This window comes from Scyliorhinus canicula, chromosome 14 (genome assembly GCF_902713615.1).
Source record: "Scyliorhinus canicula chromosome 14, sScyCan1.1, whole genome shotgun sequence".
Classification (NCBI taxonomy): Eukaryota; Metazoa; Chordata; class Chondrichthyes; order Carcharhiniformes; family Scyliorhinidae; genus Scyliorhinus; species Scyliorhinus canicula.
Genome location: NC_052159.1, coordinates 154,834,678 through 154,859,053, shown reverse-complemented (window position 1 = coordinate 154,859,053; position 24,376 = coordinate 154,834,678). Strand labels below are relative to the sequence as shown.

General features: G+C 47.5%; 1 protein-coding gene across 12 annotated transcripts in view; it reads left to right on the top strand.

Annotated features, from left to right (window-relative positions):
• Positions 1 to 24,376, top strand: part of dock9b (dedicator of cytokinesis 9b) — a 356,481-nt gene that overhangs the window by 152,703 nt on the left and 179,402 nt on the right. For all 12 annotated transcript variants that reach the window (XM_038819159.1, XM_038819160.1, XM_038819165.1 and 9 more), the window contains exon 3: positions 18,701 to 18,790. In XM_038819159.1, coding sequence (XP_038675087.1) covers positions 18,701 to 18,790 — 90 coding nt within the window. The remainder of the gene's footprint in view (positions 1 to 18,700; positions 18,791 to 24,376) is intronic.

The following is a 24,376-nucleotide window of genomic DNA, read 5'->3' as shown; positions in this document are numbered from 1 at the left end:
GAAAAGTATTTTTCTGCCAGCAGCTCAACAGATCATTCAGTACATGGAAAAAAAGGGAATTAAACAAAATTCAAGAAAATACATAATAGGGCAACACAAGGTACACAATGTAACTACATAAGCATTTGCATCGGATGAAGCATACAGGGTGTCATGTTAATGAGGTCAGTCCATAAGAGGGTCATTTAGGAGTCTGGTGACGGTGGGGAAGAAGCTGTTTTTGAGTCTGTTCATGCGTGTTCTCAGACTTCTGTATCTCCTGCCCGATGGAAGAAGTTGGAAAAGTGAGTAAGCCGGGTGGGAGGGATCCATGATTATGCTTCCCGCTTTCCCCCGGCAGCGGGAGGTGTAGATGGAGTCCATGGATGGGAGGCAGGTTTGCGTGATGGACTGGGCGGTATTCACGACTCTCTGAAGTTCCTTGCGGTCCTGGGCCGAGCAGTTGCCATACCAGGCTGTGATGCAGCCAGATAGGATGCTTTCTATGGTGCATCTGTAAAAGTTGGTAAGGGTTAATATGGACATGCCGCCTTGGGTCCGTTTCCGTGCTGGAAATACCGTGTAACACTGTCAGAAATGATGCTCAAAGATCACGTGCAAACAAAGGGTTGAAGGTTGCTTTGGTGGGTGAATGGTTGCAACTCCTGCATCATAGTGGGCAGTGCTGGCTCCTGTTTCGAGAGAGAGAATTTGGACTTGTTGTAGGAGCCTAGACTGAAGTGTGAAGATTTGGGAGATGGATAAGAGGACATGGATGGGCCAGCAAAATGTGCGGAGGGTTGTCGCAGAGACCACTGCATCTTTTAAAAGAAAAACAGATGGAGATTAGAAGCATGAGAGGTTACAGAATTGTGGGAGACAGTAGGGTAGAGGGATTAATGTTGAGTTGCTGGAAGTGGGATACTCCTGGTGAGCTGAATGTTCCCCTTCTGTTGTAGAAACCTCGATGGAATGTCTACTTTTTTGCCTGATTTTAAATACCATGTTGCGATGCTGTTCAGGCCAAATAGATATTTGTTGTAAGTATGTGCATTTGCTGTAAAGAAAGACTTGCATTTATATAGCACCTTCCACAACTTCAAGATGTCCCAAAACGCTTTACCGCCAATGAAGTATTGTTGAGGAATAGTCACTATTATAACGTAGGATGGGCGGCACGGTGGCGCAGTGGTTAGCACTGATGCCTCATAGTGCCGAGGACCCGGGTTCGAATCCCGATCCTGGGACACTGTCGGTGTGGAGTTTGCACATTCTCCCCGTGTCTGCGTGGGTCTCACCCCCACAACCCAAAGATGTGCAGGGAAGGTGGACTGGCCACGCTAAATTGCCCCTTAATTGGGGAAAAAAAGAACTGGGTACTCAAAATTAAAAATAAATAAATAAAATACTATCATGAAGTAGGAAGCGCAGTAGTTATTTTCTGCACATCAAGCTCCCGTGCACAGCAATGCGATAATGACTAGGTAACTTTTTTGTGATGTTCGTTTGAAGAGAAATATTGGGCAGGACCCTGACCCGTGCACCTCTTTGAAATATTGGCCATGGGATGTTTTTCGTCCACCTGAGTTTGGGCATTGGGTTTAGCATCTGCAAGGTGGCACGCCCCACAGTGTGCGACAACACTCCCTCAGAGGATTCTGTGTTTGAGAATCTCGAGTGGGATTTGCACTCAGAACCTTGTTACAACCTTGATGTTGAAAGTGCTTTGCCCACTGAGCTGGGCTGAGGTGAGTTCCTGAATCAGTCCACAAGGGATTGAAGTGCTCATTTTACAATGTGCTTTTTATTGTCTTGATAATCTCTAAGGTTCGTGGATGAATGCGTTTTGTGAGCTTTTATCCGTGATAACCACTCCCTTAATACAGGGACAAAGGGGCTTTGTTAGAAACACAGTTATTTTTAACTCCTATTTACCAGGTCTGTCAACAGAATTTCCCCAATTTTACAAAGGCTGAAAACTCTGCTTCCATCAATTGTAAACAGGCTTTACAGTAAAATAAATATTCCAGGAATATCTCTGGCACTTTGTCAATTCTCAGATCCATAAGTTCAATCTTCCAAATATTTGCATTTTCTAATTATTTGTGTGATGTGATGCACTTACACTTCGCAAGAAAGGATGAGGAGAGTCCTAAAACCAAAATGGAACAATTCTAAAGGGGCTTCAGGACCAGGAGACTGTGTGTATGTGAGTACACGTGTGTGCCCGCGGGTGCATGAGCGTGCCGGCACATGTGTGTACACGGGTGGGTGCATGGGTTTCTGTGTGTGTGCGCAGGGCTGCGTGTGCGGTGAGCGAGGGTGTGTCTGTGTATGTGTTTGTGTGTGTGCGCAGGGCTGCGTGTGCGGGGAGCGAGGGTGTGTCTGTGTATGTGTGCGTGTGTGCGCAGGGCTGCGTGTGCGGTGAGCGAGGGTGTGTCTGTGTATGTGTGTTTGTGTGTGCGCAGGGCTGCGTGTGCGGTGAGCGAGGGTGTGTCTGTGTATGTGTTTGTGTGTGCGCAGGGCTGTGTGTGCGGTGAGCGAGGGTGTGTCTGTGTATGTGTTTGTGTGCGTGTGTGCGCAGGGCTGTGTGTGCGGTGAGTGAGGGTGTGTATGTGTTTGTGTGCGTGTGTGCGCAGGGCTGTGTGTGCGGTGAGCGAGGGTGTGTCTGTGTATGTGTTTGTGTGCGTGTGTGCGCAGGGCTGTGTGTGCGGTGAGCGAGGGTGTGTCTGTGTATGTGTTTGTGTGTGCGCAGGGCTGTGTGTGCGGTGAGCGAGGGTGTGTATGTGTTTGTGTGCGTGTGTGCGCAGGGCTGTGTGTGCGGTGAGCGAGGGTGTGTCTGTGTATGTGTTTGTGTGCGTGTGTGCGCAGGGCTGTGTGTGCGGTGAGTGAGGGTGTGTCTGTGTATGTGTTTGTGTGTGTGCGCAGGGCTGCGTGTGCGGTGAGCGAGGGTGTGTCTGTGTATGTGTTTGTGTGTGCGCGCAGGGCTGCGTGTGCGGTGAGCGAGGGTGTGTATGTGTTTGTGGGTGTGTGTGTGCGCAGGGCTGCGTGTGTGGTGAGCGAGGGTGTGTCTCTGTGTGTGCGTGTGTGCGCAGGGCTGCGTTTGCGGTGAGCGAGGGTGTGTCTGTGTATGTGTTTGTGTGTGCGCGCAGGGCTGCGTGTGCGGTGAGCGAGGGTGTGTATGTGTTTGTGGGTGTGTGTGCGCGCAGGGCTGCGTGTGTGGTGAGCGAGGGTGTGTCTCTGTGTGTGCGTGTGTGCGCAGGGCTGCGTGTGCGGGGAGCGAGGGTGTGTCTGTGTATGTGTTTGTGTGCGTGTGTGCGCAGGGCTGCGTGTGCGGTGAGCGAGGGTGTGTCTGTGTATGTGTTTGTGTGTGCGCGCAGGGCTGCGTGTGCGGTGAGCGAGGGTGTGTCTGTGTATGTGTTTGTGTGTGCGCGCAGGGCTGCGTGTGCGGTGAGCGAGGGTGTGTCTCTGTGTGTACGTGTGTGCGCAGGGCTGCGTTTGCGGTGAGCGAGGGTGTGTCTCTGTGTGTGCGTGTGTGTACACAAGTTATAAATAGAGGCACAGAGTACTAAAACAAGGAAGCTGTGCTAAAGGCTTTATAATCACTGGTTTGGCCCCAGCTGGAGTCGGGTGATCTATTTTGGACACCACAATTCAGGAAGGATGTCGAGGCCTTCGACGCGGTGCAGAGGAGATTTAAGATCTTAACAAACAGGAGCAGGACTAGACCATTCAGCCAATCAAGCTTGCTCCACTATTCGGTCAGATGGCTGAGTGAGAAATTATTGGGTACGAGGGATGAGGGAGTTCAGTTAATGTGGTGCCACTGGCAAAGTTCGGATCCTTCTCCTTCGAGCAGAAGGACTGAATGGTTTTCAAATGATTTTAATGGAGTGAATTTTTGTTTTTGTTTTATAAATTTAGAGTACCCAATTTTTTTTCCCAATTAAGGGGCAATTTAGCGTGGCCAATCCACCTAACCTGCACATCTTTGGGTTGTGGGGGGTCAAACCCACGCAGACACGGGGAGAATGTGCAAACTCCACACGGACAGTGACCCAGAGCCGGGACCTCGACGCCTTAAGACTGCAGTGCTAACCACTGCGCCATCGTGCTGCCTCTCCCAAGAGTTAATAATCTTTTAATAATCTTTATTATTGTCTTAAGTAGGCTTACATTAACACTGCAGTGAAGTCACCACATTACGGCGCCTGTTCGGGTACACAGAGGGAGAAATCAAATTACCTGACAGCACCTCTTTTGGCACTATTGGAGGAAACCGGAGCACCCGGAGGAAACCCACGCAGACAGGGGGCAAATGTGTCCGGACTCGGGACAGACAGTGACCCAAGCCGGGAATCGAACCTGGGATCCTGGCGCTGTGAGGCAGCAGTGCTAACCACTGTGCTGCTGTGCCGCAATGGAGTAAATAAGGAGAAACTGCCAGCGGGCACAGATTGAACATAATTGGCGGAAGAGCCAGAGGGGAGATGAGGCATGTTCCCCCGAAAGTATGCGGCAATCCAGCATTTTGAATGTTACCAAGTGGACTGTGCAAACGTCGGTCCCTTTGAATACCGCGGCAAGTGGCTGTTTCAAAGCTGCTTGAATGAATCAGTCGCGCATCAAGAAAATAAAGCGTATGTTGATGATGAGGAGATTCGTATTTCCACAGCCAATTATTGTGATCTGGAATTCCGTGCCCAAAAGGATGGTGGTGGGAGCAGATTCAATACTAATTGTTAAAAGGGAATTGGGTAAGTGGCTGAAGGGGAGAAAGGTTTGAGGGCTATGGGGAATGGGAGTGGCTGGATATCTCTTTCAAAGAGCCATGCTGCTATGAAGTGGTTTTAGCTCCATGTAAAATTTCCAGCTTTACAAAGCCAAGGAGATTGAGGCGAGATTTGGGATTTGAGTGTAAAAGTCACCTCCGCAGTTTGGGTTTGACACCGATTGCTGTATAACTGGAAACGTGACAAGACTACGAGTTTGGAGCTTCGGTGTGATTGCAACTTCCTGGGACAGTAACCCATGTTTTCATAACCCTACATTCTTGAAAGTCCCACTTTGCCCAGTATTGTTGGCACAGAGCTGATGGCGGAGTGGTTCTCTCTGCTGAAAATGTACTTTTAGTTCAGATCTGTTGCAGAATGAATAACCATCCAGCAATTAACTTGGAATTCTGATATTTTAACGTACAGCATTAATGTTTCAAGAATACAACGTCTTTTGTTTAGTTTAATAATCCTCTTCTGCTCCTGAAGAGTTTGTGTAATCTCTCCTTTTGCTCCCCTCCTTTCTCACATTTCTTTCTTCCTCTTGCTTTCTTTCTTGGCTCCTTTCTTGCTTTCTGTCTCTCATTCTCTCTCTTTCGTTTCCTCTCGCTTTTTTCTCTCTCTCTCTCTTACTGTCAATCTCTTTATCCCTTTTCCTCCCTTTCTTTGTCTCTCTTTATTTCTACTTTTCTCTCTCTCTCTTTCTATTTCTCTCTTTCACTCTCTTTTTCCTTTCTCTCTTGCTCTCAATCTCTTTCTCTTCCCTCTCTTTTTCTCTTTCACTCTCTTTTCTTCTCTCTCTTTTTCTCACTCCCTCTCTATTTCTTTCACTGTCTTTTTTTTCTCTCTCTCTCTCCCTCCCTCTCGTATTTCGATTCTCCACTCTCGTGCCAGTGGAACCCTGGTGTATTTTTGCTTTTAGCTCTATTCCGTCACAATGAGTGAAATAACAGGTGGGTGATTTGAAGCTGTGATTTGCTGGCACTGTTCTTTCTGCAGGTTTCCCGGTTTGTTTTTGGCTGATCTTTAATCAGATAATTGGAACTACGAACTCCCTCTTTTTAAAAGAAAACACAATGGGCGCGATCCAACAGCCTGAAACGCAGCTCACCGAGGTGCATCTCGCGATCCAACGCGGTTACGTCAGACACTGCGATGTAAATCCCGCCCATTGTGGGCGGGGATCACTGTTTGGCAAATCTGCGTATTGGGGCGAGACAGTTAGCCTCACCCTAATGTGCAGCTCCCCGAGATACCTGAGGCGTTGGGAGACCTCGGAGCACCGTTCAGCACTGGTCCCCACAAAGGAGATCAGACAGAATGGCACTGGTGGGAGTCTCCCAGGGGATCGGAGGCCCCCAGCTGCATGCCCTTTGGGCAGAAATGGTGTCCTGGTACTGCTGGTACCACCTGGGCACCCTGGCATTGCTGCCTGGGTGCCAGCCTGGTGCTTCCAAGGACCCAGGTGGCACTAACAGCTGGAAGGGGCACTGCCAGGGTGACAGGTTGGCACTGCCAGGGTGACAGGTTGGCACTGCCAAGCTGCCATTTTTTGCACGCGTGCGCCTTCTGCCCGGCACTGCCCTGCGTGGGTGGGGGTCGGAGGTCACTTTGGGGGCCTCACTTTGGCGTCCCGATCTCTCGCTACACTGGGGATTTCCGGCGAGCGGAGCTCCCCGGTATACAATACGGAGCTATATGCAGCCACGTTCACCGCTGAGGCCCCTTGTACAACGAGAGTCGCGTTGTATCTCACGGCTAAACACGCTCGCTTTGAGACTTTGTTCCCAATTAGGTGAATCAAGCCCAATATCTTTAAGGTGGAAACACTTTCCTGAAAACGTGACTAAAAGTTACAGGAAAAAGCAAGTTGTGTTCAGCCAAGTTTAAATTGTAAATTTGGCAGTCATCGGAATAAGGCAAAATGTGTTTCAAATTCACTGTGTACAGCTTGGCCATCCAGCTGGGTAACTCTCCCAACAGGAGGTGGCACCCAGGCCAAGTTGGCATCGATTGAGCTATCCGAGTGTTTGAAAATGCAAATGCAGATCCAGCATTTGGCAACCCCGACTGTGGTCCATTTCCAAGCGAAGTTTACTTTGGACGTTGAAAGAAATACCAAGCCCGAGAGTTGGCGGAACAATGGGGGCAAATTGGAGTTGACTGAAGCCAGATGTTGATATGTCTGATTGAAATCCCGTTAATCAGTTATTTATGCAGCACATTTCACTGAGTAAAACGTCGCGGGACATTCTGCAGCAGGGCCATCGGACAGAATTTGACAGTGAGCCTCACGAGGTAATCAGGACAGGCGACCGGAAGATTGGTCAAAGAGGTAGGCGTTAATTAGCCACTTGGAAAGAGCGAGCCGGAAAGGCGGAGGGTTTTGAGGGCCGCAGTGGGTGAGGGTACAACCGGTGGTGGAGAGATGGAAACCAGAGATGCACAAGAGGCCAACATTGGAGGAGCGTGGAGATCATGGAAGGCTACCGCACTGGAGGAGGTTACAGAGGTAGAGAGAGGCGAGGCCGTGGTTTCTCCTGCCTCAAGCTGTTCTTTTCCTCATCCAGGGGACACTGAGGTTTAAGGGGACCTGCCCAACTACAGAATAGGTTGGAAATCAGCTAACATTACATAGACAGAAGGCTGGCCTGTACACCTCTGAAGCCATGTGCTTACCCTCTGAGGCCTGGGAAGAGTTCAAGCAAATCATAATTAATGTTAGATTCAATAATTTGGCATTTCCGATTTAATTGAATGAGCACCGAAATGTGGAATGCTTGTATAGGCAGTGATAGTCTGGCATGTAAACAAGAGTACCTGCAAATCACATTCCTTTGAGGTTGCTACTGACATGACTTTGTCACCTGTTCGATTCTTCTCCATGTCCACAAGTGGCTTCGAATGGGTCAGTTGGGAGGCAAAATAATCCTGTCGTTCCTGTTACAGTCACAAAATGTGATGTAGGAGTCAGCCGTGACTCTCGCCTCTGGTTAGATGATTCCAGGTTTGAATCCTCTCGAAACCTGAGCACAAATTTTGGTTCAGCACTCCTTATGGGATGCTGAAGGAATGCAGCACTGTCAGAGGTGTTGGGTGCGATTCTCCCGATCGGTATCTAAGCCAGAGTGATTCCGCTGGCACTGGGAGCAATGCTGAATTGCCATGCAATGGCACTTGGAAAATCTTTCCCCCTCAATCAGGTTTTCCGTGCCATTCTGTGGCACACTGGGGGTCTCGCTGAAATTGAGAGGAACCCATTCTCTCGGACAGCTCTCTCTCGCTCATCTGAGACCGGAGCACGATTTTTAAAGGGTGCTCCGATCTCAGAATGCTGCTGCCCCCCCCCCCCCCCCACCGTGTATCGATGGCAATGAACCTCCCCCCCACCCTAATCGTTGGCAAGGGCCCCCTACCCCCTCAGCACCTGCCACAGCCCCCCTTCACCTCCCTCAGTCTCCTCTTCAGCCCCCCCGTCCCCTTTAAGCCCAGCTTAATTCCCCCCATAACCCCCCCTGTCCTCCCCTTCAGCTCCCCCCACAATGCTCTGCTTCAGGCCCCACCCCTTGGTGGTGCCAACCTGATGGTTTCAGTCAGAGGGGTGGCAATGGGGTGAGTACTCTCCCTACACTTGTTTCCAGGGTACCGAGGGGGGGGGGGGGGGTATTTCCTGGGATGGGGCTTGTTTCCCATCTGCAGCCTTTGAATCCGTTAAGCAGTCAGTCAGTCTGGTCACTGTCTGTGTGGAGTTTGCACATTCTCCCCGTGTCCGCGTGGGTCTCACCCCCACAACCAAAAATGTGCAGGGTAGGTGGATTGGCCACACTAAATTGCCCCTCAATTGGAAAACTCTGGTGCGGCCGCATTTGGAGTATTGCGTGCAATTCTGGTCGCCGCATTATATGAAGGATGTGGAAGCACTGGAAAGGGTGCAGAGGGGATTTACCAGAATGTTGCCTGGTATGGAGGGAAGATCTTATGAGGAAAGGCTGAGGGACTTGAGGCTGTTCTCATTAGAGAGAAGAAGATTAAGAGGTGACTTAATTGAGGCATACAAGATGATCAGAGGATTAGATAGGGTGGACAGTGAGAGCCATTTTCCTCGGATGGTGATGTCCAGCACGAGGGGACATAGCTTTAAATTGAGGGGAGATAGATATAGGACAGAGGTCAGAGGTAGGTTCTTTTTTTTTTATAAATTTAGATTAGCCAATTATTTTTTCTAATTAAGGGGTAATTTAGCGTGTCCAATCCACCTACTCTGCACATTTTTGGGTTGTGGGGGCGAAACCCACGCAGACACGGGGAGAATGTGCAAACTCCACACGGACAGTGACCCAGAGCCGGGATCGAACCTGGGACCTCAGCGCCGTGAGGCGATTGTGCTAACCACTAGGCCACCGTGCTGCCCTTAGAGGTAGGTTCTTTACTCAGAGAGTAGTAAGGGCGTGGAATGCCCTGCCTGCAACAGTAGTGGACTCGCCAACACTAAGGGCATTCAAATGGTCATTGGATAGATAATGGACGATAAGGGAATGGCGTAGATGGGCTTTAGAGTGGTTTCACAGGTCGGCGCAACATCGAGGGCCGAAGGGCCTGTACTGCGCTGTAATGTTCTATGTTCTATTTTCTAAGAAAATTGGGTACTTTAAAATTTATTAATTTAATATTTCTCATAATAATATAAAAGTGATCCCATCTGTATCCCTATACCCTTTAAACAGTCTGTCAATATGCCAAGTTCAAAGATCTGTGAGGTTAAAAGTGATCCCTTTAATTTGGTGGAAAGCTTTGAAGTGATTTTCTCAGTCAATTTCATAGCCCTTTGAAGTATAGAAGCCGGTTTGTATGCCTTCTTGCATTGTTTGCATTCCATTTCACATAGCATTGCCTCCTTACAGCTTTTTGATTGACAGGCCGAGGCAGTTTCAAAGGGGGCATTAAGATTGTTTATTGATGCAGCTCTGCAGGGATCCATTAATTCAGGGAAGCAGGTAGTTTCCTAACCCCTGCCGCTGTTATGAGTCTGTCGCTTTGTTCTCAAGTACTTCCTGGAAAGTGCAAGTATGGGGGCAGCTTTGCATTGGATGCTGACTGTCATGAAAATTGAGGTAAGTTATTAGAAAATGAACAGACTGGAGGGACATGTAGAAAACTCGGAGCCAAGCACCTGCCGTCAGACAGAGCACCCGTGATGACCGTTGTGATAAAAATGTTAATTTTATTCCTGCTTGTACAACTCTGGAATCTTGCAAGTAGTATTCCTCGCTCCATTCATATTAATCAGATTTGAATAGTTCTTTCATTTCTTGTTGCAACCACTTTTGTTGTCATTTCTGGAGCTTTTACCATTACATTCTGCAGATTGGGGGTAATGAGGAATGTTATTCTCAAATCACACATAGGGTAACACAGTGGTTAGCACTGCTGCCTCACGGTGGCGAGGTCCCGGGTTCGATTCCGGCCCCGGGTCACTGTCCGTGTGGAGTTTGCACATTCTCCCAGTGGCTGCATGGGTTTCGCCCCCACAACCCAAACTATGTGCAGGGTCGGTGGATTGGCCATGCTAAATTGCCCCTTAATTGGAAAACGTTTTTCAAAAAGTATTAAAAAAAAAGAAACGCAGTCCTGTCGTTGCAGATGAATGAGAGAACTTGCATTTATATGGCGCCCGTCTTGACCTCCGGATGCGCCAAGGCGCTTTACAGCCAGTGGAGCTCTTTTGAAGTGTGGTCCCTGTTGTAATGTAAAGGAAATTCAGCAGCTGATTTGTGCACAGCAAGCTCCCACAAACCAGTGTGATGACGGTCTATTTTCGTGATGTTGATTAAAGGATAAATATTGTCTCCTGCTGATTTTTGAAACAGTGCCGGGGGGGGGGGGGGGGGTCTGTATTATTTCCTTTTTCTGGTTGGTGGTTGTACCCAGATGCATCATTTTGGAGCTTTCCGAAGCTTTTACACGTTGAACAGGAAGCAGAGGAAGAAATGAGATAATTTTCTGGCTGCTGTATATTTTGACAATCACTTTGCAGGCACACACTTCAAGGAGCTGTGGTACAGTACGCAAGTCCACGTCAAGCCAATCCTATACAAATGGAAAATCCCAAATAAATTCCATGGTAAAATATGTCAGCATTGTTCTGAAACCATGGATTCTCTCGCAAATCGACAACTACAAATCAGCCTTCACTTCACCAAATACCATTCACAACTTAAAACAAGGGGCAGCTTGTTACAACATTACTGTATCTGGAATGTTGATTCAGCCAGGATTACTGGCGCATCCTCTTGCAGTGTCGCTTCCTCTCTGCCTCCAGATTTCTATGAGAATATATAGACACGTACCAGTTAGAGTGGGACTTTTGTTAAACACCTGAAGGTTCCCCTCCAAGCCACTCACCATCCTGACTTGGAAATACATCGCCGTTCCCCTTCACTGTCGCCGGGTCAAAATCCTGGAACTCCATCCCTAATAGCACTGTGGGTGTACCTACACCTCACAGACTGCGGTGCAATCGAGGAGGGTGTAAAAGCACTGGCCCTGCCTGAATGCCGAGTGACAGAGAAATTGCTGTAAATGTGTGATTGAAAGATCATGTACAACTCTATCCTGGGTTTAAAATGCTGTGTCTGGCGGCATGATGGTGCAGTGGTTAGCGCTGCTGCCTCACGGCGCCGAGAACCCGGGTTCGATCCCAGCCCCAGGTCACTGTCCGTGTGGAGTTTGCCTATTCTCCCCGTGCCTGCGTGGGTCTCACCCCCACAACCGAAAGATGTGCAGGTTAGGTGGATTGGCCACGCTAAATTGCCCCTTAATTGGAAAAAAAAGAATTGGGCACTTTAAATTTATTTTAAAACATTATCGCTGCCATTGTGGATGATGAATAAAGACCTGACTATTCTACTGGAAAGTTTTTCGGTATGTGCAACCATCATTTTCGAAATGAGGATTGGATTGGATTGGTTTATTGTCACGTGTACCGAGGTACAGTGAAAAGTATTGTTCTGTGTGTAGCTCAACAGATCATTAAGTACATTAAGTCCGCACCTTTAGGCGCCAAGCCCTCACATTGAGGGGCTAGGCCCCGTGCCGGAGTGGTTCCCACTCCGCCGGCTGGCGTGAACGGCCTTTGGCGCCACGTCAGCCGGGGCCGAAAGGACTTTGCAGGCCGGCGTAAGTCCGCGCATGCGCCGGAGCGTCAGCGGCTGCTGACGTCATACCAGCGCATGCGCAGGGGAGGGGGTCTCTTCCGCCTTCGCCATGGTGAAGACCATGGGCACAGGCCCGCCCGCCGATCAGTGTGCCCCGATCGCGGGCCAGACCACCGTGGGGCCACCCCCCGGTGTCAGATCGCACTGCGACCCCCCCCCCCCCCCAGGACCCCGGCGCCCGTCTGCGCCGCCAATCCCACCGGTCAGGTAGGTGTTTTGATTCCAGCCGGCGGGAGAGGCTTGTCAGCGGCGGGACTTCGGCCCATTGCGGGCCGGAGAATCACCGCCGGGGGGCCCGCCGACCAGCACGGCCCGATTCCCACTCCCGCCGAATCTCGGGTGGCGGAGAATTCGGGACACGGCGGGGGCGGGACTGACGCCAGCCCCGGGCGATTCTCCGACCCGGTGGGGGCTCGGAGAATCCCGCCCCATATAAGTCCATTAGTTCATAAGAGGGTCGTTTAGGAGTCTGGGAACACCATTTAAAATAAGACAGTCCCCAAGATGTTAATAATTTTCAGGTCTCGTAGTTCCTGGCTGATCTGAATTACAGTAACTTGCTGCGGTTTAGCCAGTTGACTAGTTAGCATTTCAGTAACCTGCTGCAGTTTAGCCAGTTAGCATTTCAGCAGCCTGCTGCGGTTTCACTAGTTAGCATTTCAGTAACCTGCTGCAGTTTCACTAGTTAGCAGTTCAGTAACCTGCTACATTTTAGCCCGTTAGCATTTCATTAACTTGCTGCAGTTTCACTAGTTAACAATTCAGTAACTTGCTGCAATTTCACTAGTTAACATTTCAGTAACTTGCTGTGGTTCAGGTAGTTAACATTTCAGTAACTTGCTGTGGTTTAGCTAGTGAATATTTCAGTAGCTTGTGGTTTAGTTAGTAAACATTTGAGTAACTTGCTGTGGTTTAGCTAGTTAACATTTGAGTAACTTTCTGTGGTTTAGCTAGTTAACATTTCAGTAACTTTCTGTGGTTTAGCTAGTTAACATTTCAGTAACTTGCTGCGGTTTAGCTAGTTAGCATCTAAAAGCTAAGTAGTTGTTGAAAGTTGGATTTTAACTAAAAGTTAAAATCTGTAGCCTATTTGGCTGCAGCTTTGAATGTTTGGCCACTTGCATTCCACAGGATTTCCTACTTACCACAATTCACTTGCTTCCATAATGAACATCTGCAGCTGCAGTGTGCTTATCTTTACCCAGCACCAATGGTCTGTATCGGACAGCCTAACTGTGATGAGCACAGTGTGGAAACTATTTTGCAAATGTGCTGCTTCAATCATTTCAACAGAATGTCACGAATGAGCAAAAAATGATTTGCCCGGTTTAAGTAGATTAATCTTCATCTGGCTGTTCACAAGCTGGTGGCATGGCGACACGGTGGTTAGCACTGCTGCCTCACAACGACAGGGACCTGGATTCGATTCCGGCCTTGGGTGACTGTGTGGAGTTTGCACTTTCTCCCCGTGTCTGCGTGGGTTTCCTCCGGGTGCTCCAGTTTCCTCCCACAGCCCAAAGTTGTGCAGGTTAGGTGGATTGGCTGTGCTAAATTACCCCTTAGTGTCTAAAGATGTTCAGGATTGGGTGGGGGAGTGGATCAAGGTAGTGTGTTCTTTTAGAGGGTCGGTAAAGACTTGATGGGCTGAATGGCCTCCTTCTGCACCGTAAGGATTCTGAGCTGATATTCCTCCCAGATATATTAACTAAAGAAATTTTCCTGATACCTGGTTTTTCATAAACTCCCTTTTTATGTCCCCTGGAACTATTTAGGTCAAATTACCCAGCTTCATTTTCAATCCTTTTCATCAAATTTTTAAAATAAATTTAGAGCACCCAATTCATTTTTTTGAATTAAGGGGCAATTTAGTGTGGCCAGTCCACCTAACCTGCACATCTTTGGGTTGTGGGGGTGGAACCCACGCAAACACGGGGAGAATGTGCAAACTCCACATGGACAGTGACCCAGAGCCGGGATCGAACCTGAGACCTCGCCGCCGTGAGGCAGCAGTGCTAACCCACTGCGCCACCGTGCTGCCCTTTCATTAACTGTTAAAGGAAGTGTTGCCTTTTTGAACCTCGCCCAACCTCTCAGCCTCTCTACCTCACTTTCTTCCTTTAAGACATTGCTAAGACGTGCCTCTTTGCCAAGCTTTTGGTGATCTGACCTAATATCTCCTCCACCGCTCAGTGTCACTCTTTGTCTTATTACGCTCCTCTGACGTGCCTTGGGACTGCTCAAGATGTCAGCGGCGCTATATAAATCTTAAGTTGTTGTTGAACGTCGGAGTAATTTTGAGTCTGTTTTTGATTTTGAGTTCGGTTGTTGTGAAGTGTTAACATAGAGCGCTTGTCGGCAGAGCAGTCATTAACAATCGCAGAAGGATAATGTTGCAGTTTGAACCTTGACCCAAATAGCTTGATTATTTTCCCATTGAGGTGCTGATATGCCTTTTCCTGGGGTCTGGTCAATCCACCTGAGAGCATCCCACTGGGGTCATGTTGCTCGGTGTGAAAGGTATTGATGGTGTTTCAGGCGTAGCTGATGGAACTTCTTATTGGACAGTAACCCAAGTGCAGTTGGACCTTTTGTAAAATCACAGAACCTGTTTGTATCCATCATATCTGGAACGTCTAATGAGCATCTGTACTGCTACAGCCCACAAAGTATCATATCTCCGTGAGTGGTGCCACAACAGCTGGTGCCTATGGGGGAGAATAATCAGAAACTGGCTTTTGAGTTCACTAAGCGTGAATGATTTACGTTTTGTCAGTGGGATATTTGAACTTGTGAAAAGCTACATGACTCATTTAAAAAAAAATACATTAACATTCCAATCAACAATTGCCACAGAACCACCCAGGGAAATTATTTAAATGTTTCAAACGCAGTGCACTGGAACGAGCCACCGTGGTTGCACATGCAACGACTGTGAGGAGCAAACCACTAAGATGTACTCCAACATCGCTACAAAGGAAGACACGCACCTTCCTTTTTGAAATAGGCAGACTATGGACCGCACTCAATCCGCCCGTGTTTGCAAAACCCACAACAGAACGTCTGCCGTTTGATGTGATTCTGTGGTTGGGCAGCACTTTCTGAACAATCCTGAGTATGTTAATAGCTACACTAAACCAATTTAAGATAATCAGTCAAGCTCATTGCATGGCTCATTGCACATAACATAAGGGGACATACATTCAAATACAGTGATCAGTTCTCTGCAAACAAAAGGAATGGTGTTCAAGCCATGTACCTTTCTTTATTACCGAGGAGCTTGGGGAGCCGATAGTTCCTCTCCGGCCGAGGCATTGCCCTGGAGAAGGTAATCCGAGTTGACCGACCAATCAGTGGCCTTTTCTCTTGTTGTGATCCTTTGAAATTTGCTGTTGGTGCCTTTGTCCTGTTGAGTGTAGGTTGAAAAGTTTTGGCAATGTGACTCTCTTTTAGCAATATTCAAGTTCTGGATTCCGGAGTGACTGTTTTTCCAATAATTCTTTCATCTTATTTTACCATTGTCTGATTATTTCTTGAGCCGCATTGTCCCCGATCGTAAACCTGAACTCATCCAAAACTGCTGCTCATCAAGTCCTGTCCACTCAGCACCCCTGTGCTTGCAGACATAACATTGCCTCCCACTCTGGCAAAGTCTTGATTTTAAAGCTCTCACCCTTGTCTTCAAATCCTCCCATGGCCTCACCCCAACTCCTTAGCTCTGTAACGACCAAGAGAAGACACCCGAGTTATTGAGAAAGATTGACCAAATTGAGGTTTTTCTTTTTAAAAAGAGAGGAGTGGTGGCAACCTGCTTAAAATTACGAATGGGTTGGAGTGGGCAGGTGTGGAGAGAACATTTCTGTGTGAAGAAGAATCAAAATAAATACAGTTGAGTTAATAATAATTAATAATACAACAAGAAAACAAAGAGATATCCTTTCATGGTCAGAGTGGTTAGAATGTGGATCTGACTCCCACAGAATTTGGTTGAGTTAAATTACTTTTTATGCTTTTTTGTGACGTGGGTGTCGGCGGCTGGGCCATTTCAGAGGGCAGTTAACCATGTTGCTGTGGGTCTGGAATCACATGTAGGCCAGACCGGGTAAGGACAGCAGATTTCCATCCCTAAAGGACATCAGTGGGCCAGATGGGTTTTTACGACAATCGATGATAGTTTCATGGTCACCGCTACTGAGACTAGCTTTACATTACAAATGTTTATTGACAAAATTCAAGTTCCACCAGTGAGATTTGAACCGGTGACCCCCCGAACCTGGACCCCTGGATTGCTAGTCCAGTGACTTTACCATATGTCATCATCTCCCCCTTTTAGCTTAGAGGCTTTCAAACTGAAAGTAGGCAAGTACGCGAGAGAAAAAGGAATGGAAATATCAGCTGAAGTGCTGAGGGTGAGTCAGGTGACAAGGGAGGAGACACGTATGGAATATAAACACCAAAACAGGCTCGTCGGTCTGGCTCTGTGTTGCAAATTCAACACAGTTCTATGGTAAAGATCAGATTGAGTGGTGCCACAAGCTTGCGGATACTCACTGAGGAAGGACGTAAGTTGGCAGCAGGAGGGATGGGGCGATGGCAACTTGTGACAGAACCTGTGAAAGTGAGACTGTATGTAGTCAGCTCAAATGGATTGGGGGGGGGGGGCGACTTGGGTGTTGGGGCAGCTTTGGAGCAATTGGAATCGTCCCCCAGAGTTTGGGGCAAAGTGGACAACATCTGGAACAGCGAAGAGCTGACAGGAGCAGAAATTTGGAATTGTGCAATTATGGGAAACACAGATCAGCTTTTACACCTCCGCAGAACTGTATTATAGAATTTACAGTGCCGAAGGAGGCCATTCGGCCCATCGAGTCTGCACCGGCTCTTGGGAAAGGGCAACCCACTGAAGCCCACACCTCCACCTTATCCCCGTAACCCAGTAACCCCACCTAACCTAAGGGCAATTTAGCGTGACCAATCCACCTAACCTGCACATCTTTGGACTGTGGGAGGAAACCCGGAGGAAGCCGGTGTTGGCTCTGTAAAAACTGACTATAATCCCAGTGTGTCCTTCACTTCCAATTCCTTCATTGTATCTGCTGATGAGCTCTCACCTTCGATCCTCAGGCTGGGGAACATCCTTTAGTGGTGTCACTATTACTAATCCACATTGTATCTACGTGTATGCTTCTTGTTCCGAGAATACAAATCATAATCCATTCGAATCCTCTGTTAAATTATCTTTAAAAGTAAATGTGAGTGGATCTGGGCAGTTTTATCCCAGCTAGGAATTTATTTGAACTGCATTTAAAGAACCTGTATCAAAGAAGCTAGCAGGTAAAAGGAAAGGCAGATGGAATGTTGCCCTTTATTTTGAAGGAAATTAAGTATAAACATAGGGAAGTCCTGCTAAAACTATACAAACACTAGTTAGAGCACCACCTGGAATACTGTGAACTGTTTTGGTTCCCTTATCTAAGGAAAGATATACCGGCATTGGAGGCAGTCCAGAGAAGGTTCATTGATCCGGGTATAGAGGGATTTTCTTATGAGGAGAGGTTGAGTAGGTTGGGTCTGTGCTCATTGGGGTTTAGAAGAATGAGAGGCGACCTTATTGAGACATAGGGGCTGGTTTAGCTCACAAGGCTAAATCGCTGGCTTTTAAAGCAGACCAAGCGGGTCAGCAGCACGGTTCGATTCCCGTACCAGCCTCCCTGGACAGGCGCCGGAATGTGGCGACTAGGGGCTTTTCACAGTAACTTCATTGAAGCCTACTCGTGACAATAAGCGATTTTCATTCATTCATTTCACATATCGGATTCTCAGGGGGTTTGACAGGGGAGATGCTGAGAGGTTGTTTCCCCTTGTGGGAGAGTCTGGGACCACAGGGCAGAATCTCAGAGGAAGAGGTCACCCATTTCAGACAGAGATGAGGAATTTCTTCTCTCAGAGGGGAGTGAATCTGTGGAATTCTTTACCGCAGAGAGCTGTAGAGGCTGGGTCGTTAAGTGTGTTCAAGGCTGAGATAGACATTTTTAATCAGTAAGGGAATCGAGGATTATGGGGACAAGGCAAGAAAGTGGAGTTGAGGATTATATCAGATCAGCCATGATATTGAATGGCAGAGCAGACTCAATGGCCGAATGGCCTACTTCAACTCCTACGTCTTAAGGTCTAAAGACAGATTTTGCATCCATGTGATTGCTGGAAAATTCTGCAAAAGGTTAAGATTTATGATAAACAGACTTTCTTTGGAAAGATTAAGCAGCTTGGTGTTAAAAGCAAATTACTGCGGATGCTGGAATCTGAAACGAAAGAGAAAATGCTGGAAAATCTCAGCAGGTCTGGCAGCATCTAGGGAGAGAAAAGAGCTAACGTTTTGAGTCCAATGACTCTTCGTCAAAAGCAGCTTGGTGCTTCTTTTTAAATGAATTGTTCATTGTTTGTGTGTGTTTGTAACCCCTTCAGTTTCTTCCGACTCTGCTGATTATGATAAGGAAACGTACGTATTTAACAGTTCCCACTTTCTAAAAACAAAAAATGCTTTACCACAAATGTTCGTTCACTTGCATCGTGAATGCCACAAGGTAAACACAAACTCAATCCTGCTTACACTTGTCCACAGGCATCCTGATAATTCAGGCAATATTTTCAGCGACCCTGCAGAAGATACAACACCACGTGTTTGACTTTGTGGGTGGGCTGTTAGTTGACCGTGTTTTTGTTTTGCTTTATTAGATTGGGATGCTGAAACGCCATGGAAGGACGCTCCTCCCCATCGTGCCTGAGAATGCAAGGAAAGAAGCTCACAGTTTGCTGGTTACAGAAGTAAGTTTCCCTTCTTCTCCTCCCCCCCCCCCCCCCACTCCCCCCCGCAAAGCACAGCTTTCAGCAGTGCTGGCTGCAGACACGACCTTCAGACAGATTACCGGCTTGTTTTTTGTAAACGACTTAATCGCTGAACTGTTGTGAACACTTTTTGCTTTTGCTGTGTTCAGCCTTGGCCATTGATGCACCATCAATTGGACACGAGACGAAGATGAGATCCAAACGATAGGCTTTAATGCACAGGTTGTGTGCCCGGCAGCAGACGTACAGAAGAATGGCCGACTGCCGGGGAGCACGGGTTCTTGTATCCCGCCTTGCAGGCGGAGCTACCTACCACTCAGCCAATCGGCTGAGAGGCACATGACTTACCCGGGCCAATGGGCAGCGAGTCCTCTGCACCAATAGCAACTCACTTCTAAGGTACCGTAATACCCCAAGTCATACTACCACAGGCCTAGTGAGAATTTGTCAGAATGATACCGGGTTACATTACGAGGACAAGTTGCATAGACCGTAGGAGATTAAGGAGTGAATTTATTGAGGTGTTTACCATGATCAAAGGAGTTAATGGAGAGAAACCAGTTCCTGTGGTGGGGTGGTGGTTGGGGGGGGGGGGGGGGGGGGGGGGCGCACTTCCTCACCCGTAGGGTGTGGAAATCTTAAACCCTTTCCTCTAAAATATTGTTGGGGCTAGGGGCCAATTGAAAATTCCAAAACTGAGATTGATAGATTTATGCTGGGTAAGGGCATTAAGGGTTACGAAATCAAGGCAGGTCGTTTGGGGTTGAGATACGTATCAGCCATGGTTCTAGTGAATGGTAGAACAGGATTGAGGGGCTGAATGACCTCCTTTCATTCCTGTTTGCAGGTTAGTGTGACTTTGGATTGTTCTAACCTTATTTAATAGAACTTATTTAATTCTTTCATTGGAATGGGCGTTGGCGGCTAGGTCACTATTCATTGCCCATCGCTCCCTGCCCGTGAGAAGGTGGTGGTGAGCTGCCTTCTGGAACCGCTGCGGTCTATGTGGTGTAGGTACACCCACTGTGCTGTTGGGGAGGGAGTTCCCATTTATTCAAAACTTAAATCAACTGTAAGTTTGGACTGTTGAGGATTGAATTTTGATTTCTGTCTGTTTGTCGGATTGTTTTATGAAAGTAATTAAAGGATCATTTTTTTTACCCAAAGTGGTAATCGAGGAAAAATGGTTTGATTTTAGGGATAAAGGGGCCCTCTAAAAATCTCGGAAGCGGCAATCATCTGGAAATATCATCTGCAAACTGTTTTGCTTGCAAAGTCTAAATATTTCGATTGATAAACGCGAGCACAGATAGCTTGAAAACGAGTTGATTTGTCCATCTTCGATGACAACTTACATTGATATAGCATCACTAGTGCAGTATAAAGGGGCAGCATGGTAGCACAATGGTGAGCACAGTTGCCTCACGGCTCCAGGGTCCCAGGTGCGATTCCCAGCTTGGGTCACTGTCTATGCGGAGTCTGCACGTTCTCCCCGTGTCTGCGTGGGTTTCCTCCGGGTGCTCCGGTTTCTTCCCACAGCCCAAAGATGTGCAGGTTAGGTGGACAGGCCAGGCTAAATTGCCCTTAGTGTCCAAAAAGGTTGGGTGGGGTTATGAGGAAAGATTGGAAGTGTGGGCTTAAATGGGGTGCTCTTTCCAAGGGCTGGTGCCAACTCGATGGGCCGAATGGCCTCCTTCTGCACTGTCAATTCTAGGATTCTAGGAAAATGTCTTTGGGCGCTTCATAGGAACACCATCAGACAAAATGTAACACTGAGCTACATTGGGTGTTAGGTCAGGCCAAAGAGGTTAGTTTTAAGTAAGTGGAGAACTGAGATACAGAAATGTTTAGGGGGCATGGTGGCGCAGTGATTAGCACTGCTGCCTCATGGCGCCGAGGTCCCGGGTTCAATCCCGGCTCTGGGTCACTGTCCATGTGGAGTTTGCACATTCTCCCCGTGTCTGCGTGGGTTTCGCCCCCACAACCCAAAGATGTGCAGAGTAGGTGGATTGGCCACGCTAAATTGCCCCTGAATTGGAAAAAATTAATTGGGTACTCTAAATTTATTTTTAAAAAGAGATGTTTCGGGAAAGAATTCCAGAGCTTTGGGCGTCAGCTGCTGAAGGCACAGCTATAGTTGGTGGGATGATTAAAATCGGAGGAGGGGTGGGGAGGGTGTTTGTTCCGCTGTCTGAAAATTAAAGAGAACTGAGGAAGTCACCAGCCATTTTGTTGATTGCCAACACAAAGAAATTGAGGGACAAGGTAATGCACGGTTGCTGAAGGAACTTTGGGTATTTGGCGGAATCTGAATTAGGAGCAGGTATCGTCAGCCTGGTCCTTCGAGCCTGCTCTGTTATTCAGGAAGATCGTGGCTGACCTTTGACCTCGCCTCTACTTGCTCACCTGATCATTTCCTTGGATGATTCTTGCACCTAAAAGGGTTCTGGATCTCAGCCGTGGACCTTGTCAATGTCCGAGCGCCCACCACTCTCTGGGGAAGGGAAGTCCGACGATTCACCATTGTGGTACCTGATCAGGAAGTAGATGATTGTTGGTTACAAGCCACTGATTTTCAAGATGGAGTGATTTGGATTTGTGATGAATGCTGCATCCATCTCCTGCGCAAAGTTACATTTTTGAAGATGAACCTACTGCGTAGACGAGGTTATATTTGCGTAAATGCCTCGTGTCCAGTGTCAAGCAGTGAGAAGAACGGGGAAGTGTCTGCTTGTGCCGTGGCCGTTTGGGTTGAAGTGTTTTTTCATGTGGGAATGTTCGAATTTATCACAGACCATAGGAAATGGAAGGTTATTCCAATTGGGTTTCGCCATTCCTTATACTGTCAGTTCTAACGTATGAAATACGTAATTGAATAAAAGAAGCCTCTCGGGTGACGCACCCTGGGGCATTAAATATGCAGCAACTGTTGGAGATGAAAGAGTCCTTGTTAATAGGCAAGGAATCAATCACTCCTAATAATGAGCCACTAAAATTATTATATTTTGGTGTGCAGCTTTCTTCTTTATCCTTTAGCATTCTTAACTTTAAGAAAAAGACCTACACCTGAGAGAGCTGGTTTGCTGTGAGTAGTCGAACCCCTTCATTATTTGGGCTAAATATTACTTGCCTATTTTTCATCTGAAGAGTTGAAATTCTTGAAATGATCAGGTGTAAAGAGGCAGTTTCACAAGGTAATTGGAGGGCTGTGGTCTGACAGTGTTGCTTTGAAGTTGGGTTCACTGACTCCCGTCTGATTCATTGTTATGACTTTCTTCCTAATCTAGTTCCTGTCCCCAACGACTCCAAAACAAAGCCGGCACTGATAACTCTGAGGCTTTCCCTCCAATTTCCAAGCTGCTTAAAGCCTGAGCAACTTCAACCTTCATCCCTTTGTTATGCCGTGCAAAAAGCTCCACGTCCTGCTCAGTACCTGAGCGATAATTCTTCATTTTGTAGGAAAGAAGCTTTTTAGTAAAATCCCAGCTCAGTTTCCAGCTTTCAAAGAGTGAGGGAAAATTCTTCATTGGCACAATCGAGAATGTTAAAATCGGCTTGCCAGCTTTCTAGTGAGGCTTTTCAGCATTGGCCGGGAACGTGCTGCAAGTTTGGAATGCGCTCGAGGTTGGCATTACAAGTCTTCATGCCCAGATCCAGCGACTGTTTGACTTTTTCTTCTCTCAGAGGGGAGTGAATCTGTGGAATTCTTTACCTCAAAGAGCTGTAGAGGCTGGGTCGTTAAGAGTGTTCGAGGCTAGGGCGGAATGTGGCGCAGTAGTTAGCATTGGGACTGCAGTGCTGAGGACATGGGTTCGAATTCTGGGTCACTGTCCGTGTGGAGTTTGCACATTCTCCCCGTGTCTGCGTGGGTTTCGCCCCCACAACCCAAAGATGTGCAGGGTAGGTGGATTGGCCACGCTAAATTGCCCCTTAATTGGAAAAAAAAATTGGGTACTCTAAATTTATTTTTTTTAAAGTGTGTTCGAGGCTGAGAGAGACGGATTTTTAATCAGTGGGGGAATCGAGGGTTATGGGGATAAGGGGGAAAGTGGATTATCACATCCCTCATTGAATGGGGGAGCAGATTCGATGGGCCGAATGGCCCACTTCCAAACCTATGCCTTATGGTCTTTGAACCCAAACTGCTCTTTGTAAAGATGCATAAAATTGGCTGTGGAAATGTTTGAATAGTGACAGGTGGGGTTAGTATTTGCGATGAGGAACGTTGAGGTAGCTGAGGTACAAATTAACCTCCGGGTGGAGTTCTACGTACAACTCGTTTGACTGGAAAAGGGTGTTCTAAAATAATACTTTAAAAAAAACCATAACAATAGATCCCTGGAATCTGTTGCATTGTTTGTGAGATTGTTAAATGAAATGGTTACATGTGTATGTGATCCTTGGAATAGCTGCAGAAGAATGGTGCGATAGAATTGTCACCGTGCTCCACCGATTCTAATTTCGATCACTTGGCGGCTGTGCCTGCAGCTGCCTGGGCCTAAACTCTGGAATTCCCTTCTCAAACCTATCTGGGTCTCTCTTCCTCCTTAAAGATGCATTTTAAACCCCACCTCTTCAGTCAAGTTGCTGGTCACCTGTCCTCATGCACCCTGATGCAATTCAGTGTCAAATTTAATTTGATAATTGCCCTGTGAAATATCCCAGGACCTTTTGTTATGTTAAAGGTGCTATATAAATGCACGTCATTGTTGGAGAGCCATCAGATTCCCACAGAAATGCACTCATCCTCCTGTGTCCAAGAAATCTTTTTATAAATTTAGAGTACCCAATTATTTTGTTTCCAATTAAGGGGCAATTTAGCGTGGCCAATCCACCTACCCTGCACATCTTTGGGTTGTGGGGGTGAGACCCACGCAGACACGGGGAGAAAGTGACGCGGACAGTGACCCAGGGCCAGGAACGAACCCGGGTCCTCGGAGCTGTGAGGAAGCAGTGCTAACCACTGCGCCACCCTGTGTCCAAGAAAGTCGACAGTATAACCGGAAACCATACTTTAATTTCTCTTTTCAGTTTTCTCCTCGCATGCTCTCGGCCAAGATGTTATTCCTTGCTGGAGATATTGCTGAGGTACTCAATCCGCTGATATCTGCTTTATTAAGTCTTCTTTCACTCACAAAGCTCGGTAAATTAATGCTGCAAAGCTCTCTGTCTGTGACAACAACATTTATTTAGTACCGGTCAAGTCATCCCAGGGCCGTTCACAGGAATTATAAGCGACAAAATTTGGCTCGAAGGAACAAGTGATATTAGGACAAGTGACCACGTATCTGTATCGAAAGATCTTGTTCAGCGACACTGGAGAAAAATCATTGGGACATGAAAAAATATGATTTCTTTGTTCTTTTCTTTGAGCATTTCTATTTACTAGAATAAAAGTATTGCAAATGGGGGGTGGGGAGGGGAGTTGGCGTAGGGAGGCTGTACGTCACAAGGGTGGATGTGTTGGCCAACTGATGGCTGGAGCGTGGTGGGGGGTGGGGGTGGAGTTGTGACGGAACCTCCAGGAATCAGTTAATCACAGTTGGCAACCTCACCTGACTACTA